General features: G+C 44.7%; 1 protein-coding gene across 1 annotated transcript in view; it reads right to left on the bottom strand.

Annotated features, from left to right (window-relative positions):
- Positions 1-15,492, bottom strand: part of LOC118687564 (receptor-type tyrosine-protein phosphatase eta-like) — a 73,040-nt gene that overhangs the window by 15,096 nt on the left and 42,452 nt on the right. The window contains 12 exon segments of the mRNA XM_054515273.1: positions 448-714; positions 1,586-1,861; positions 3,100-3,178; positions 3,180-3,376; positions 4,493-4,768; positions 5,366-5,438; positions 5,440-5,630; positions 8,243-8,518; positions 9,117-9,149; positions 9,152-9,391; positions 10,177-10,278; positions 11,300-11,318. Coding sequence (XP_054371248.1) covers positions 448-714; positions 1,586-1,861; positions 3,100-3,178; positions 3,180-3,376; positions 4,493-4,768; positions 5,366-5,438; positions 5,440-5,630; positions 8,243-8,518; positions 9,117-9,149; positions 9,152-9,391; positions 10,177-10,278; positions 11,300-11,318 — 2,029 coding nt within the window.

Raw genomic sequence — 15,492 nt, 5'->3', positions numbered from 1 at the left:
AATGGGGTAAAACAAAGGAAAGGAGAAGGCAGCACATGATAACGACAAGGACGAAAAGTCACAATGCCTAACATGAGGAATGCAGAAGTAACTCAGGCTTCTCCTGTCTGCTGATGGGCTGAGCAAAGCAGCAGGGCTGACAGCCACACCATTCTGTGCTGCCTAAGATCAGCTGCATCCACGGGCCCTCCAAAGGGGGAGGTTCCCCAGGCACGATGCACACTCTCTGGGAGGCCTTCCAAATGAGAACCTGAGGGCTTCACCCAGAGGAAACAGAGGGCAACAAAACCCCCTGCAACGATCCCCCTCCCGCACATTGCCATTGCTGACTCCAGGTAGGTTGTGTGCAGCACTACTGCCTAACATTAACATTGTATGTAAAACCCCCGGCAGGTGGGCAGAGCCCTGTGCCCCACGGGAACAGGGATGTGAGAAACCATGACTTACACGTGTACAGGTCTATGGACACTCCTTCTCCTTCTGTCTCATGATCAGCTGCTACAGCAAATACTGATAGGTTGTACAGTGTCCCAGGGATTAACCCAGTAACTTCTGCTTTGGTTTCCTTGGATGTCACGTTCTTCACAAATGTACCGTTGACAACCTCTATCCTGTACGTGTAGGTGTCAGCAGCGCTGTCATTCACCGCCCATTTTAAGGTGACAGAAGTCACACCAATGGATTCTGCCTCGAGATCGAGAACCTGGCTGGGCCCTGCAGAAGGCAAAGCAACAACTTGTTAACCTGCAAGAACAGCTGCTCACAGACATGGAAACAAGGAACACAGCCACACCAGGGCTTCACTTCCCTCACACCACTCATGCTCCAGAGTGTAGGAGCACCCCAACATCACCAGGCATTCCTGGAGGCTGTTGCACCAGTGGACAGCTAAGACAGAATTGACGGAATGTAAACCTCGAGTGGCATTCATCTCCCTTTGACACTCTAAAGCAGAATACATCATTACAATGCCACAGCTCCAGGATTTTGCTCAGAAATTCAGAGATGTTGGTCAGGAGAGATACAAGGGGGGAGTGGTCTGGAGAAAGGAGATGGTAGTCTATCTGTGTACAGCAAAAGGTAAGGAACTCCAAATATCACTGAAAGAGGAACAGAGGTGATGAATGGTGGCAAAGGAGCAGCTTGCCTAGGTCGTGCCATGAATGTACTCCTGAGCCAGTGTTATCTACAGTTCATTCTGCTCCAGCCACAGGGCCCCAGATCACAGTATCTCTATATGGGAGCCCTTAAAAGAATGTTCTGAGGTCCCAATCCTCCAAGAAGTGAAGGCAACAAATGCACCCACAAAAATCCCAGGCCAGAGAGAATGTTCTTGGGAAGAGTCCACTGTGACACAGTTCTTGGTAACCAAATTTAACAATCATTGTTTTAGAGGTGTTTGTTTTACTTTGCCTTTTTAAAGAAGGCTATGTCTCTTTCACACAAACATCTCTGACTGCAGGCAGGCAAAGCACAGCAACTCTGCCAGCAGCCTTTAAATTTCAGGCCATGTACAGGTGGGCAGAGCCCTATCCAGCACAGCAAAACACAGACAGCAACAGCAATGCAGGAAAATGTGACTTACTTGTATACAGGTCTATGGGACTTCTCTCTCCTTCTGTCTCATGATCAGCTGCTACAGCAAATACTGTGAAGTTGTATGGTGTCCCAGGGATTAACCCAGTAATTTCTGCTTTGGTTTCATTGGATGTCACGTTCTTCACAGGTGTATCACTTGTACCGTTGACAACCTCTATCCTGTACGTGTAGGTGTCAGCAGCGCTGTCATTCACCGCCCATTTTAAGGTGACAGAATTCACACCAATGGATTCTGCCTTGGGATCAAGAACCGGGCTGGGCCCTGCGGAAGGCAAAGCAACAACTTGTTAACCTGCAAGAACAGCTGCTCACAGACATGGAAACAAGGAACACAGCCACACCAGGGCTTCACTTCCCTCACACCACTCATGCTCCAGAGAGCAGGAGCACCCCAACATCACCAGGCCTTCCTGGAGGCTTTGGCATTAATAGCTGGGTAGCAGGAAATTGAGAATGAGCCATCTCAAGCATGACTCATTTTCCTTTGACAGGCAAAGACAAGATGGCCACAGTCATGCCCAGTGCTACCACTTGCAGGGTTTCACCTGGCAAAAAGGTAGTCATTAAGGAGAGAACAGTGGAGGGGAAAGATGCCAGTGGGGCAACTCTGTTCAGCAAAATACAAGGAAGATGAAATATCACTAGAGGAGGATTAGCAGTGATGAACCAGACACTCTACTCCAATCCTCATGCCCTGCACTTCACTCCCATAGAAGAGAAACCACCTCCCGACCCTCTGGAGACTGTGTCTCCAGCCACCTATTTTTTCTGCATCTGTCTCCTATTCTTTCTGCATCTTTAAAAGAGGGCAATTAGCCATTACAGACAGACAGCACAGGGGAGACTTTTGGGCATTGACTGGTCATCTAGGATCATACATGCAGGCACATTTTAGGAAAAGACTAATGACAAGAACATTAATCCATTTTCCTTCAAATGCACTGCGTGGAAATATCAGGCTGGGCCACTGCCTTGGAAGCCAGCTCCAAAATGGTCCATCCAACACCACATGTCAAGACTTTTAATACTCAACATGGCAAGGAACTGGATGGCCAAAGGAGTTCTCCTGATCTAGCGCTGCCTGAATCTCTCTCCTGGCTGCACCACGATGGCAGCTATAGGCCCCCAAATCACACAAGCTAACTCAGCATTAAATGCTCTTTGTGGGAGCCCCTTAAAATGAGAACCTCAGGCCCCCATACTCTAGGTAACAAATGCAAATGCCCCTTTCACAAATTTGCAAGAGACCAGTGCTCAGGCAAAAGTCTCTCCTCCTTGCTGAAAGTAAGCTTTACCAATAGCTTTCTACCAGGGCAATTCTTCTTTTATACTAACATCCATCTCTAACTTGGAGATTGGCCATCTCCAGCTCCAGGATGGAATCATCACCTCTGACTGCAACAATCTTAAATTATGACCCTTGGGTGGGTGGGCAGAGCCTCATGCTGCACAGCAAATCACAGACCAGCAGCAACAGCAATGCAGGAAAATGTGACTTACTTGTATACAGGAATATGGACACTCCTTCTCCTTCTGTCTCATGATCAGCTGCTACAGCAAATACTGTGAAGTTGTACAGGTGTCCCGGGGACTAACCCAGTAATTTCTGCTTTGGTTTCATTGGATGTCACGTTCTTCACAGGTGTATCACTTGTACCATTGACAACCTCTATCCTGTACGTGTAGGTGTCAGCAGCGCTGTCATTCACCGCCCATTTTAAGGTGACAGAAGTCACGCCAATGGATTCTGCCTTGGGATCAAGAACCGGGCTGGGCCCTGTGAAAGGCAAAGCAACAACCCATCAAAAAAAAAGAAATAAAGTGCCACAGCCACATTTCCCTATTCCACACAGAATGAGCATCACTTGGTGCCAAGCTTAACTTCCCAATTTGAGGCATTCATACTGAGGCATCTCTGGAAAGGTCATAGGAACTTTGAGGGATATTCTATTTCATTTCATCAACAACAATCACTTGTTTCCACAGTGCTTTTCCAGACAGAGAAACAGAAGGAAATCAGGGAAGGAAACAGTCCAAGCTAATCTTAATCTGGTAACTCAAAATTGTGCCCATGAGTCTCAATTTGAGACCTTCAGCCTAAACTCTCCTCAATACCAGGAAAAAGAAATGGGCTGCTTGAACAGGCCCAACAGCTGACATACCTTAGGGAGCTGCGTCTGCAAGCCTGACTCAGCACCAATTCTAGACAGATAAAACTCACTTCAGGCCGCTTAGACAAGTTTACAGACTCAGTAGCAGCTCCAGGACACACTCCTCTAAATTGCTTTGTAGGGACATTGCCTGTGCTCTTTGCATTTCTGAGCTGCACACAACAGTAGTGTCTACTCCTATCCCATCTATCTAGTCTGGGAAAAAGGTGCCCTGGCAAAAAAGTCAACAAGATTGGCACCACACTTGATAATGCAACCCAAGGAAGTGAGTCAGTCACATCCCACAGGAAACTCAGGCCCCAGACTCTGCAAAGAGCTCAAAACAATTTTTAAGGAAAAAAAGCCTCAGTGACCATGGCACCACATGCCTGCACACCACATCTTTTGGTACGAGCTGTGGCAACCCACTCCCAGAGGTGTTGTGAGGGGTCTCTTCAGCCCTCAAGTGTCTAGGAAAAGTCATGCTGTGGTAGCAGCTGGATCTCTACACAGTCTTGAGCAGACATGCTGATGAAGTAACCGATTTACAGGTGGCACATGCAAACACAGAGACAATTTCAGTCCTTTTGCAAAGATCGCTGCATTCAAGTGCGCACACAGCTGGAGCAGAAAAGCAATGTCACAACAAGAAACAGGACAAAGCTGGAAACCCAAAATAAGAAAGCAGAGCAATTTGCTACAAACAGCACAGTTACTTGCAATTGGAGGCACCATTTCCTTACTTGCATACAGATTTCTGGACACTCCTTCTCCTTCTGTCTCATTATCAGCTGCTACAGCAAATACTGTGAAGTTGTACAGTGTCCCAGGGATTAACCCAGTAACTTCTGCTTTGGTTCTATTGGATGTCATGTTCTTCACAGGTGTATCACTTGTACCATTGACAACCTCTATCCTGTACGTGTAGGTGTCAGCAGCGCTGTCGTTCACCACCCATTTTAAGGTGACAGAATTCACACCAATGGATTCTGCCTTGAGATCGAGAACCCGGCTGGGCCCTGCGGAAGGCAAGCAACAACTTGTTAACCTGCAAGAACAGCTGCTCACAGACATGGAAACAAGGAACACAGCCACACCAGGGCTTCACTTCCCTCACATCACTCATGCTCCAGAGAGCAGGAGCACCCCAACATCACCAGGCCTTCCTGGAGGCTGTTGCACCACTGGGCAGCTGAAGACAGAACTGAAGACAAGCCATGCTGAGTGGCATTTACCTCCCTTTGACACTCCAAAGGAGAAGCTTTGGTCATCATTGAAGCAGTGCTCCCAGGGAATCCAGAGAGGTGGACAGGAAAGGGATGGGTATGGTTGGCAATGCAGGCAATTTCAGTTTGGTTTATTGGTTGGTTTTTGGTTTAGTTGTTGTTGTGGAGGATTCTTTGGTTTATGGTGCGGGGGTTAGAGGGAGTTTGCTGTTTAATAAGTAAATAAATAAATCAAGGCTATGTTTCTTCTATACGTGAACCACTCATTCTTAGCATCTGGCCCAGGTAAGGCTGCTATTATGTTACAACCTCAGGCAGGTGGGCAGAGCCCTGTCCTGTACAGCAAAGCACAGACCATCAGCAACAGGGATGCAAAACCTTGTGACTTACTTGTGTACAGGTCTATGGGACTTCCCTCTCCTGTCTCATTATTCGCTCCTACAGCAAATACTGTGAAGTTGTACAGGTGTCCCAGGGATTAACCCAGTAATTTCTGCTCTGGTTTCATTGGATGTCACGTTCTTCACAAATGCTCCATTGACAACCTCTATCCTGTACATGTAGGTGTCAGCAGTGCTGTCATTCACCGCCCAATTTAAGGTGACAGAATTCACACCAATGGATTCTGCCTTGAGATCGAGAACCCGGCTGGGCCCTGCGGAAGGCAAGCAACAACCTGTCAATCTGCAAGAACAGCTGCTCACAGACACAAGAAACATAGCCACACCAGGGCTTCACTGGGCAGCTAAAAGAGAACTGAAGACAAATCATTCTGAGAGGCATTAATCACCCTTTGACACCCCAAAACATAAGCACAGGCCATTTCAGTGATTGAACTCCTAAGGCTTCCCTTGGGAATCCAGAGGTGGGCAGGAAAGTGATAGAGTGGAATGGAATATTTACTTAGAAGAGACCTATAACTACTCTCATCCAACTCATCCAACTACCTGACCACCCCATGCCTCACCAAAAGTTAAAAGGTATTACTGACCGTATTGTCCAAATGTCTCAAACACAGAAGGGCTTGGGGCACTGACCACCTCTCTAGGAAGCCTATTGCAGTGTCAGTAAAGCAATACCCTCTGTCAGTAAAGCAATGCTTCCTAATGTCAAGCCTAAACCTTCCCTGAGGCAGCTTTGAACTATTCCCACTCATCATACCCCTGGACACCAGAGAATAGAGATCAGCTTCTCCCTTTGCATTTCCCCTCCTCAGGAAGCTGAGGAGAACAATGAAGTCACCCCCTCAGCCTCCTTTTGTCCAAACTAGATAAGCTCAAAGCCCTCAGCTGCTCCTTACAAGACAGGCACTCCAGCCCTTGTACCAGCTTTCTTGCCCTCCTCTACAGGCATTCAAGGACCTTCACATCCTTCTTCAATTGAAGGGCCTAGAACCACACCCAGTATGCATTCAACTCCTGCATCCACACCTTTGATAAATATGTTGAGCAGCCCTAGGACTGAGCCCTGAGGATAGCACTGGTGGCTGTCCAGTGCTGTCCTCAGCCAGACACAGCCGCACTCACTGGAACCCTGCCCTGCAGTCAGCTCCACACCCAGCACACCATGAACCCCCTCATCCCACAGCTGTACAACTTGTCCAGAAGGATGCTGTGAGGGACAGAAGCAAAAAACTCAGTAAAATGCAGGAAAAACTACATTCACCACCTTCACCACCTTCCCTTCCCCTCTAGGTGGGTGACTTTACCACACAGGTAAGGTCAAAAGATGAAATTAATTAAATGGGACTTTCCTTTTGTGACCCATGTCGATGGCACCTGATGACTGCATGCCTGTAGGTTCCTGTGTCTTTCCTCCCACCCTCCTGATAAATAGGAGTAGCAGTGGCTGGCAGAGACCTCCCCGGGCTCCCAAGGCCTTTGGTAGCTGATGGAGAGGGTTCCTGCTGTAACACCAGTGAGATCTTTCTGCACTCAGGGATGAATCCCAACAGGCCCCATGGACTTGTGAACATTCAGCTGATACAGGTGGTCCCTCACAGTTCCAGTGTCCACAAGGGGAAAGCCACTGTCCCAGCTCTCATGGCCTCCAGCTCTGGGGATTGGGCACACCAAGGTCTATCAGTATCACCAAAAACTGAGGCAAAACACACATTGAATGCCTCTGCTTCTCCTTCATCCCTATTAGGCAGGTGACCATCTTCAACAAGGATCAGTCCAATACTTTCTTTAGACCTCCCCCTTGCTATTAATGTACTTCAAAAAGCCTTTCTTGTTATCTGAAAGAGCACTGGCCAGTGTCAACTGTAACTGAGCTCTGGCCCTGGTGTCTTCTTCATGCATAGACAAACCACAGCTCTGTAATCTCCTGAGGCCTGACTTCACTTTCAGAGCTCATCCAATTTCTTCACCCTCTGGAGCTCCACCAGGAGTTCCTTGCTCACCAAAGCTGGTTTTCTGCCCCTATTACTTGACTTTTGACATAGTCAAATTGCCTGTTCCTGTGCTTCTAAAAAGTGGTTTTTAAAAACTGAACAGCACACGTGGATTCCTAAGCCCTCAAAAGCAGATTGCCAGGGTAGGCTGCTAAGTAGTACCCAGAACAGCTTAAACTTTCCTGGACTCCAGGAGAGCAACTCTACTGTTTCTTTTTATTCATTACACTGTAAATTTGAAACTTAGTCATTTAATGATCACCATAGCCAAGTCAGCAACCTACCATGTCCCATGAATCTAACTCTATTAAAAAACACCAACTCTAGGAGGGCATCCTTCCCAGCTGGCTCACTATTTGTGACAAGAAATTATCTCCCACATGAAGAGACATGAGGACAAAGATAGAGAGGAAGCAGGGTGGATTATGTTTGCCTGGATTTTCTTTTTAAAACCAAGGATGTATTTCTTCAACACCTAAAGAAGCACACTGCTTACTAGGCATTCCAAACAAGGCTACAGTAATAAGACATCAGATCTATACACAAAACAACTTTACACTTTAGCCCTCAAGCAGTTAGGAAGAGCTCTGAGCTGTCCACCATTTCCTTACTTGTATACAGGTCTGTGGACCTTCCTTCTCCTTCTGTCTCATTATCAGATGCTACAGCAGATGCTGTGAATCAAGGTTATGCTTCTTCTATACATGAACCACCCATTTTAAGCAGGTAAGGCTCCTATTAAAGGCTCCTATTATTACCAGGCCCAGGTAAGGCGCCTATTAAATTACAACATCAGGCAGGTGGGTAGAGCCCTGTCCTGTACAGCAAAGCACAGACCACTAGCAGTAGGGATGCAAAACCTTGTGACTTACTTGTATACAGGTCTATGGGACTTCCCTCTCCTTCTGTCTCGTTATCAGCTGCTACAGCAAATACTGTGAAGTTGTACAGTGTCCCAGGGATTAACCCAGTAACTTCTGCTTTGGTTTCATTGGATGTCACGTTCTTCACAGGTGTATCACTTGTACCATTGACAACCTCTATCCTGTACGTGTAGGTGTCAGCAGCGCTGTCGTTCACCGCCCATTTTAAGGTGACAGAATTCACACCAATGGATTCTGCCTTGAGATCGAGAACCCGGCTGGGCCCTGCGGAAGGCAAGCAACAACTTGTTAACCTGCAAGAACAGCTGCTCACAGACATGGAAACAAGGAACACAGCCACACCAGGGCTTCACTTCCCTCACACCACTCATGCTCCAGAGAGCAGGAGCACCCCAACATCACCGGGCCTTCCTGGAGGCTGTTGCACCACTGGGCAGCTGAACAGAGAACTGAAGACAAGCCATGCTGAGTGGCATTTACCTCCCTTTGACACTCCAAAGGAGAAGCTTTGGTCATCATTGAAGCAGTGCTCCCAGGGAATCCAGAGAGGTGGACAGGAAAGGGATGGGTATGGTTGGCAATGCAGGCAATTTCAGTTTGGTTTATTGGTTGGTTTTTGGTTTAGTTGTTGTTGTGGAGGATTCTTTGGTTTATGGTGCGGGGGTTTAGAGGGAGTTTGCTGTTTAATAAGTAAATAAATAAATCAAGGCTATGTTTCTTCTACACGTGAACCACTCATTCTTAGTGTCTGGCCCAGGTAAGGCTGCTATTAAGTTACAACCTCAGGCAGGTGGGCAGAGCCCTGTCCTGTACAGCAAAGCACAGACCATCAGCAACAGGGATGCAAAAAACTGTGACTTACTTGTGTACAGGTCTATGGGACTTCCCTCTCCTCTGTCTCATCATTCGCTCCTACAGCAAATACTGTGAAGTTGTACAGTGTCCCAGGGATTAACCCAGTAATTTCTGCTCTGGTTTCATTGGATGTCATGTTCTTCACAAGTGTATCATTTCTACAATTTACAACCTCTATCCTGTATGTGTATTGTTCGGAACCACTGTTTTCCACCGCCCATTTTAAGGTGACAGAATTCACACCAATGTATTCTGCTGTGAGGTTATAAATCAGGCTGGATCCTATGAAAAGAGAAAAAAACTTTAAACTTACAAGAATATTTGCTGACAAAAAAACACATACAGTGCTCTCCTCCCTGCCATATCCAGTCTCTGTAAAACAGAAATCAGCCAGGAAAACAATCAAGCCACCTGTCTCTACTGCAAGACACACTTGCAAGCTCTGCTGTCTACTGCAACTCCTCAAGCTTCACTTTACCTCTAGCAGTAAAGCTGTCTAGGTGCAGCAGTGATTTTTGTGCTGCCTCAGCTGTGAGCTTTATGCAGTGTGCTGACAAAGACTGGGACACACAACACAGTGTCATTTCTTTCCTTAACTGGATATTGCAGAGAGGAGCCTTTCCAGCTGAAAGATTCCCACACCTGTCCTGTACATATGTGATAGGACAGAATGTTCTCTACTAGGCAGAGGACTTCAGCTGTACCCCATCACTTATGCATTTCAAACCTCTGTGTCACAGTGAGTTGAACTATTAACCTGTAACCTAAAAAGCCATAACAAGCAGGGAAGGGAGCCTGAGTCTAACATGGATAAAACTATTCCAAGGCCATGCTGCAATCACAGCATGAAACTGCACTCCCAGTCAGGTGTGCAGATGCATTTCTTGGCCTCATTCTCTACTGCAGTAAAGCAGTTGGATTCATGCCCCTGCAATGCTGAACTAGTGTAATCATGATATAGAAGTGCAAAACACCCCAAAGTCACATTCCAAACCACAAACGTGTTACAGTGCTTAGATCACCTCTCATCTCATCAGATAGTGATGCAGCCCCAACCACTCTTTCACCTGCAGAGGTTCTGTTCCCACTTGCAGAGTTCACTGATAAATCATCATTACTACTGGTTGCTGGTTCTGCAGTTGCATTTTTTGAGCTGCAATCCTCAGTGCCTGAAAGAATAAAAAACTGTCTTTACAATACTTCTGAACTTCCCATTTGCAGAAATACAGTCAGTTACAGATATCATGCACAGACCCACAGTCACTTCTGTTTTCCCAGTTCTACAGAAATCTCACTGCACATTTCCTGGTTTTACCTCTTAATTTCTGCAAGATTAATTGAACTAGATTCAAGTGACTGCCACATTATTTCAACCATCCACTGACTCTACACATGGTTTGGATGAAAGCTACTATGACCTCTCTTTTCAGTACAGTTTTGTTTGAAAGCAGTTAAAACAACTTGCAGCCACACTCCACGTTTGTGTTTTCTTCATGTATTATCAGAAATTTTGTTTAACCTGGCATAGCAATTTTGTCTCTCCCCCGTAAGCATATTCCCCTTTTCCCCTCTCATATTCCTACAATGTGTTCCCACCAGTAAGGAACAGACATGGCTCTATATTAGAGGCAGAAATTTTACACCAATTTTACAGGCCAAAGCATAGAAAGTGTTGATTCAGACCCTAAAATTTAAAGGCTAACTCATTTAAATCTGATGTTCCGTATCAAGGTAGAATTTATTTGCACACATTTTCAGAAATTTCTGCCACATGAAAACATGTTATCTTGGCCAGAACAGCATTTCTAAACTGAATTTCACTTCAGAAATTCTTTAAAAGGCATCACTTTTTGTGTCTTTTGTTTTTGGGGTTTGTTAGGTTTTTATTGCCTTTAAGCGTACTTTCCCACCTTTCTAAGCACATTACACCTGCACTTGATTTTACCAGAACTCTCTACAAACTTAAGAGCAAAGGGATTTTAATACAGATTTATATCTTTAAATGCATTGTAGGTATTACAGTCACTAAAATAACTGAGTATATATTTTTAATTGCTATTTCTAAAAATTCTGTCTAGGAAGCTTTCTTTTTAAATACTTTGCTCACACTGCTTGATCTTTCTTAAAGCCAACTACGATAAGGAGAGTTATATTTAAGAAAAAAAGAGCAAGGAAGAGAATTATACTTACAAGCAACTGTACATCTGACCTGGAAAGCAAAAACAAATAACAGAAATTAAAACCACTGGAAGCTCAAATAAAAAAAGGAGTGGTTTAATTAACATGAGGGAGGAAGAAATCTGTTTTAAAAACTCCAGATTTTTCAATTTGCAAAACACATACACAAACTTCTACTGACATAAAAATAACACCAAAAAAATACATCAAACTGATAGAAAAAAAATCTAAGCATCCTGGTAAAATGTTAGTTTCCACATTCTAAAAATAAATAGTTTATTTTGTCATCAAAAAAAAAAGGTTTGAATAACACAAGTTGGTTATTTTGCACATATGCATTTATAAACCAAACCTATAAGATCTTAGTTAAAACACGCTTTAGTTAGTATCCTTAACACTGTCCCACAAAAAAATGGCAGATGCCAATTAGGTCTTTCTTATTAATAAGAATATTCCTTTCATTCTTTTGCTGTATAAACCTTCTTGTTAATTCTCACAAAAGAGTGTTTTCCATTTTCTGAAGGAAACATAGGGTAGTCAAAGTTCAAAACACTTGATACGTGCTCTGAAATCCAGTTTACACGTGTGCACACATCCCTAACACCCCTATCAGCAGTTGCCATTTAACTGCAGCCCGAAACTCCTCTGCTGGTAATACTGACAAACACAGCAGAATTTTGCTTTGAGAATGATTTTTAGCCTTCAGACTTTGTACTTTACTTCCAAACAGCCATTTTCCTTGCTGTTGGAGTGAGAATTGGCCCATAAATTGTCATATTAATGTCCCTCCAGGTGGCACCACAAAATGCTGCTTAAAGGAGTGAAGTAAAAGTCCCAGACTGAGGTCTGCAAGAAGCAGTCTTACCTAAAGCACTTAGAAATTTTGTTTTCTCCACCCCCATCCAATTTCTTGGCCATTTGTGCAATTCCATGAGTTAACTCAAATAAGCAGCTATCTCACAACACCCTAATGCAATGCTGGAATCCCAAATCACTCACTCCCCCAGCTGTCATGTTGCTGGTGCCACAAGGAGCTCCAGCTCATTGCACCAGCCACTGGTCCAAGCAGACACATCCTTAAAAAGCAGTCAGAAAATACCATTAAATTTTATTCCTGTGATGGTCTCAATGCCAGCAAGAAGAGTTGGGGTGACCTTCCTAGGCAAAAAAACCATTTGTAGGCATCAAAGACCTAATGCCTGGTCTTGTCTAGCACAGCCCTATGGACAACATGGCACACAACAGACATGACATGGGATGCAGATGTCCTGCATCCAAGTGTGAGGCTCCTCCTCAACCTGAGCTTTTGAGAGCTCAAACTGCAAGGCTATTCAGGAAGTGAGGAAATATTTGCCTGCACCCAGGTCAAGAATACTCCTGCATTCCTTCATGAAGTGTCTGAGGAAGAAAAGCTCAAGAAGGAAACAGCCACTCTGAAGGCAGGAAGACACTACCGTGCAGTGTCCAGAGCAGAAGAGCTAAGCTGTGTGGAAACAGCTGCTGAATAGTAAGAGGTGAGATCCCCTGAAATGCAGGGCAATCTACAAGCAAAGCCAAAAGGATGTTATGTTTATTAAGAAAGGGAACTCACAAGCAGAACAGAATCAACAAGAAATGCCACAGGACTAAGCTACAGCAATTTCTAGAGCCCTACAGACAAAGAATCAAGAGTCTGACATCATTCACAACCCATCATCTCTCAGTTACTTTCCCTTCTATAGAACTGCCTGAAAATGAACTTTCTCATCTCCTTCTTCACAAATTATGAGTTTAGGGGCACACATCCTTTCTGAGCAACAGGAACAACAGGTATTATTGTATGGCTGCAAAACAGGTATGCCACTAGCAAATACCCTGAACTCCTCCTTTTTACCATCCCATTTCTTCCCTGCCAGCTCAAACAAGGAACATCATTCCTGTTTTATGGACATCTGATCTAATGGTAAATAATGACCAAGCTGCTTTAAATTTGGTTGTACTGTCACATGTGGACAGAGGGCATCCTTTTATTAAGGATGCTCAAACAACTTCAAAAAGGAAAGTTACACTAAAATTCCTGTCACATGATTTAAAAACTGCACCCTGTCATTCTATTTGCTTATCACACCCTTGCAATATTCCCTCGAAATACCCTCTGACTTTCTAGAACCCTATGTGCAAAATCAAATTTAAAAAAATCATATCCCACTGGCAGCAGGCAGGCCTCCTTCTGAAATCAAAAACTACACAAAACAAATGATCCCATTCCCAAGCATCAGCCTGTCTGACTCAGTCATTCCATGTTGTATTTTTCAATATCAGCGACGAACCAAACTGTTCTCCAACCTGATGTTATTACTTAGAATTTACACAAAGCATTTGTTTATGATTTCAGAGTATATTTGCACTAAACACCTGATTCTCCTTGTGTTTGCATTAAATACATCATGAGCCCTGCCATCCCTGCTTTTCTTTTCCAATGACACAAATCCCTATTATTCATATATACAGTTGGGTAATTTTTTTTAATTTTTGTGGTGCTTTGGGTAGGGGTGGAACATCCTTAACCAAGAAAAGACAGCAAAATGCCAAATACTGACCCATTTCAACTGAAAAACAGGAGGGAAATGTATACACAAACCCATCATTGTCATCAGCTATGGCAAAAGAATTCTTTTGTGTGTCACACAGTCATGTTTATGGCCCAGTCAAAGGCTGTAGGTTCCAGAGGAGCTGAGGAATTCATTTAAACTTGCACAAGGTCTGTTCTGTGCTCTCTATGTGAGCAGTTTACAACTCACCAGAAGCTGGTGGTGTGTGATACAACCCGAATTCAGCTCCATCCTCCTCAGGCGTACACTGGGTTGCCTAACTGAGGAATCAGTATTAGTCTCACAAGTAATCTTATCCAGGAAGAATTAAGACATGGTACAGGAAAACTTCTTAAAAAATAGTGGGTGACTGAGAAGACCAAATCCCATTGATATTTGATAACTCAGAGTAAGATCTTTTCAGGAGGCGGATTTAAAACACACCAGCTCTACACATGCACTGGGAGATCCACAGTGAAGACAGCAGTGCAGAACTTCAGCTCAGCTTGGCTCTGCTGCCAAACTGTGCCCTCTAATGAAGTTGGGGTTCCTGCTCTGGGGAAAACCCTTGTCAACAGCAGCCAACCTACCTGCTCCAGTTTTCAAAACAAACAGCATGGTTTGGTTCATGTAAGTATTAGGTCAAAGGATGGCTAAAGAGTCAAAGTGAGCAAACCAAAATATCTTAGCCAAAAAACCCCTTAACCACAAATCCTTTCCAAGAACACCACTTGAGGTTGCTGCTTACTGTTTCTGGTGTGCTCAGCACTGTGTGCCTCGTGACTCAGATGCAAAAAGCCAGAGAGTTAATCACACCCCTCTCAAAGCTGATCTTCCAAGTGCGTACCTTTGGATCTCATAGTCTCCACCCACCCATCCTCCCAGGTTTGGAGTTCCATGAAAATACCCCCAAGCTATCACAGTGGTCTCCAAACTGCTTCTCAACAGCCTTTCACCAAAGCAGCAGCATAATTAAGATCACTGCCCCGCTGGGCAGTATCCCTGATCTCATACCATTTTTCCCCCTCTATGTCCAGCAGTGGTTAGTTGTCCCACATGAATAACTGTGAGCTTTGGGACAAGCATCATCACACAGCCATCATGATGGCTTTATGGCTCCAGGCTTGGCTTTGCTGATGCTGTCAGCCACCACCACTCAGCCAACAAACATAAACCAGCAAAGATGCACTAAATGGGCCACTTACAGACCCCTCTCTCACCTCTGAGATCTCCTACTTAGCATGGACTTATTCAGGAAGTATTCCCACAGAAAGCTTTTACTCAAGGTCACACAAAGTAAGTGAAAATCAACTCAGGAATCCCCACAGTGATGAAAATGGATTGCCCAAGTATTGTGTCCACAGACTGGTACAGCTTTCCAATACTTGCTGATTTGCTCGGATTTTTAAGGCATGGCCTGCTATTCCACCTGGGGACATCTTTCCACTCGCCTGGAAGTGCAAAGTCTAAATCAGCAGGGAGTGACACCTTTCTCCTGGCGAGTGTTGTCCTGCAGGAAGACAAGGTGGGTTTTGGAAAGATGAAACGTTTCTGTCTCGTGAAACCCATCACAGGGCTGCTCCATCTTGTTCATTTCCATATTATTTCCAAATCAATGAAATTTTTAAGCATCCA

Source organism: Molothrus ater, chromosome 6 (assembly GCF_012460135.2).
Source record: "Molothrus ater isolate BHLD 08-10-18 breed brown headed cowbird chromosome 6, BPBGC_Mater_1.1, whole genome shotgun sequence".
In the NCBI taxonomy this organism is placed as follows: Eukaryota; Metazoa; Chordata; class Aves; order Passeriformes; family Icteridae; genus Molothrus; species Molothrus ater.
This window is presented reverse-complemented; position numbering and strand designations above follow the sequence as displayed.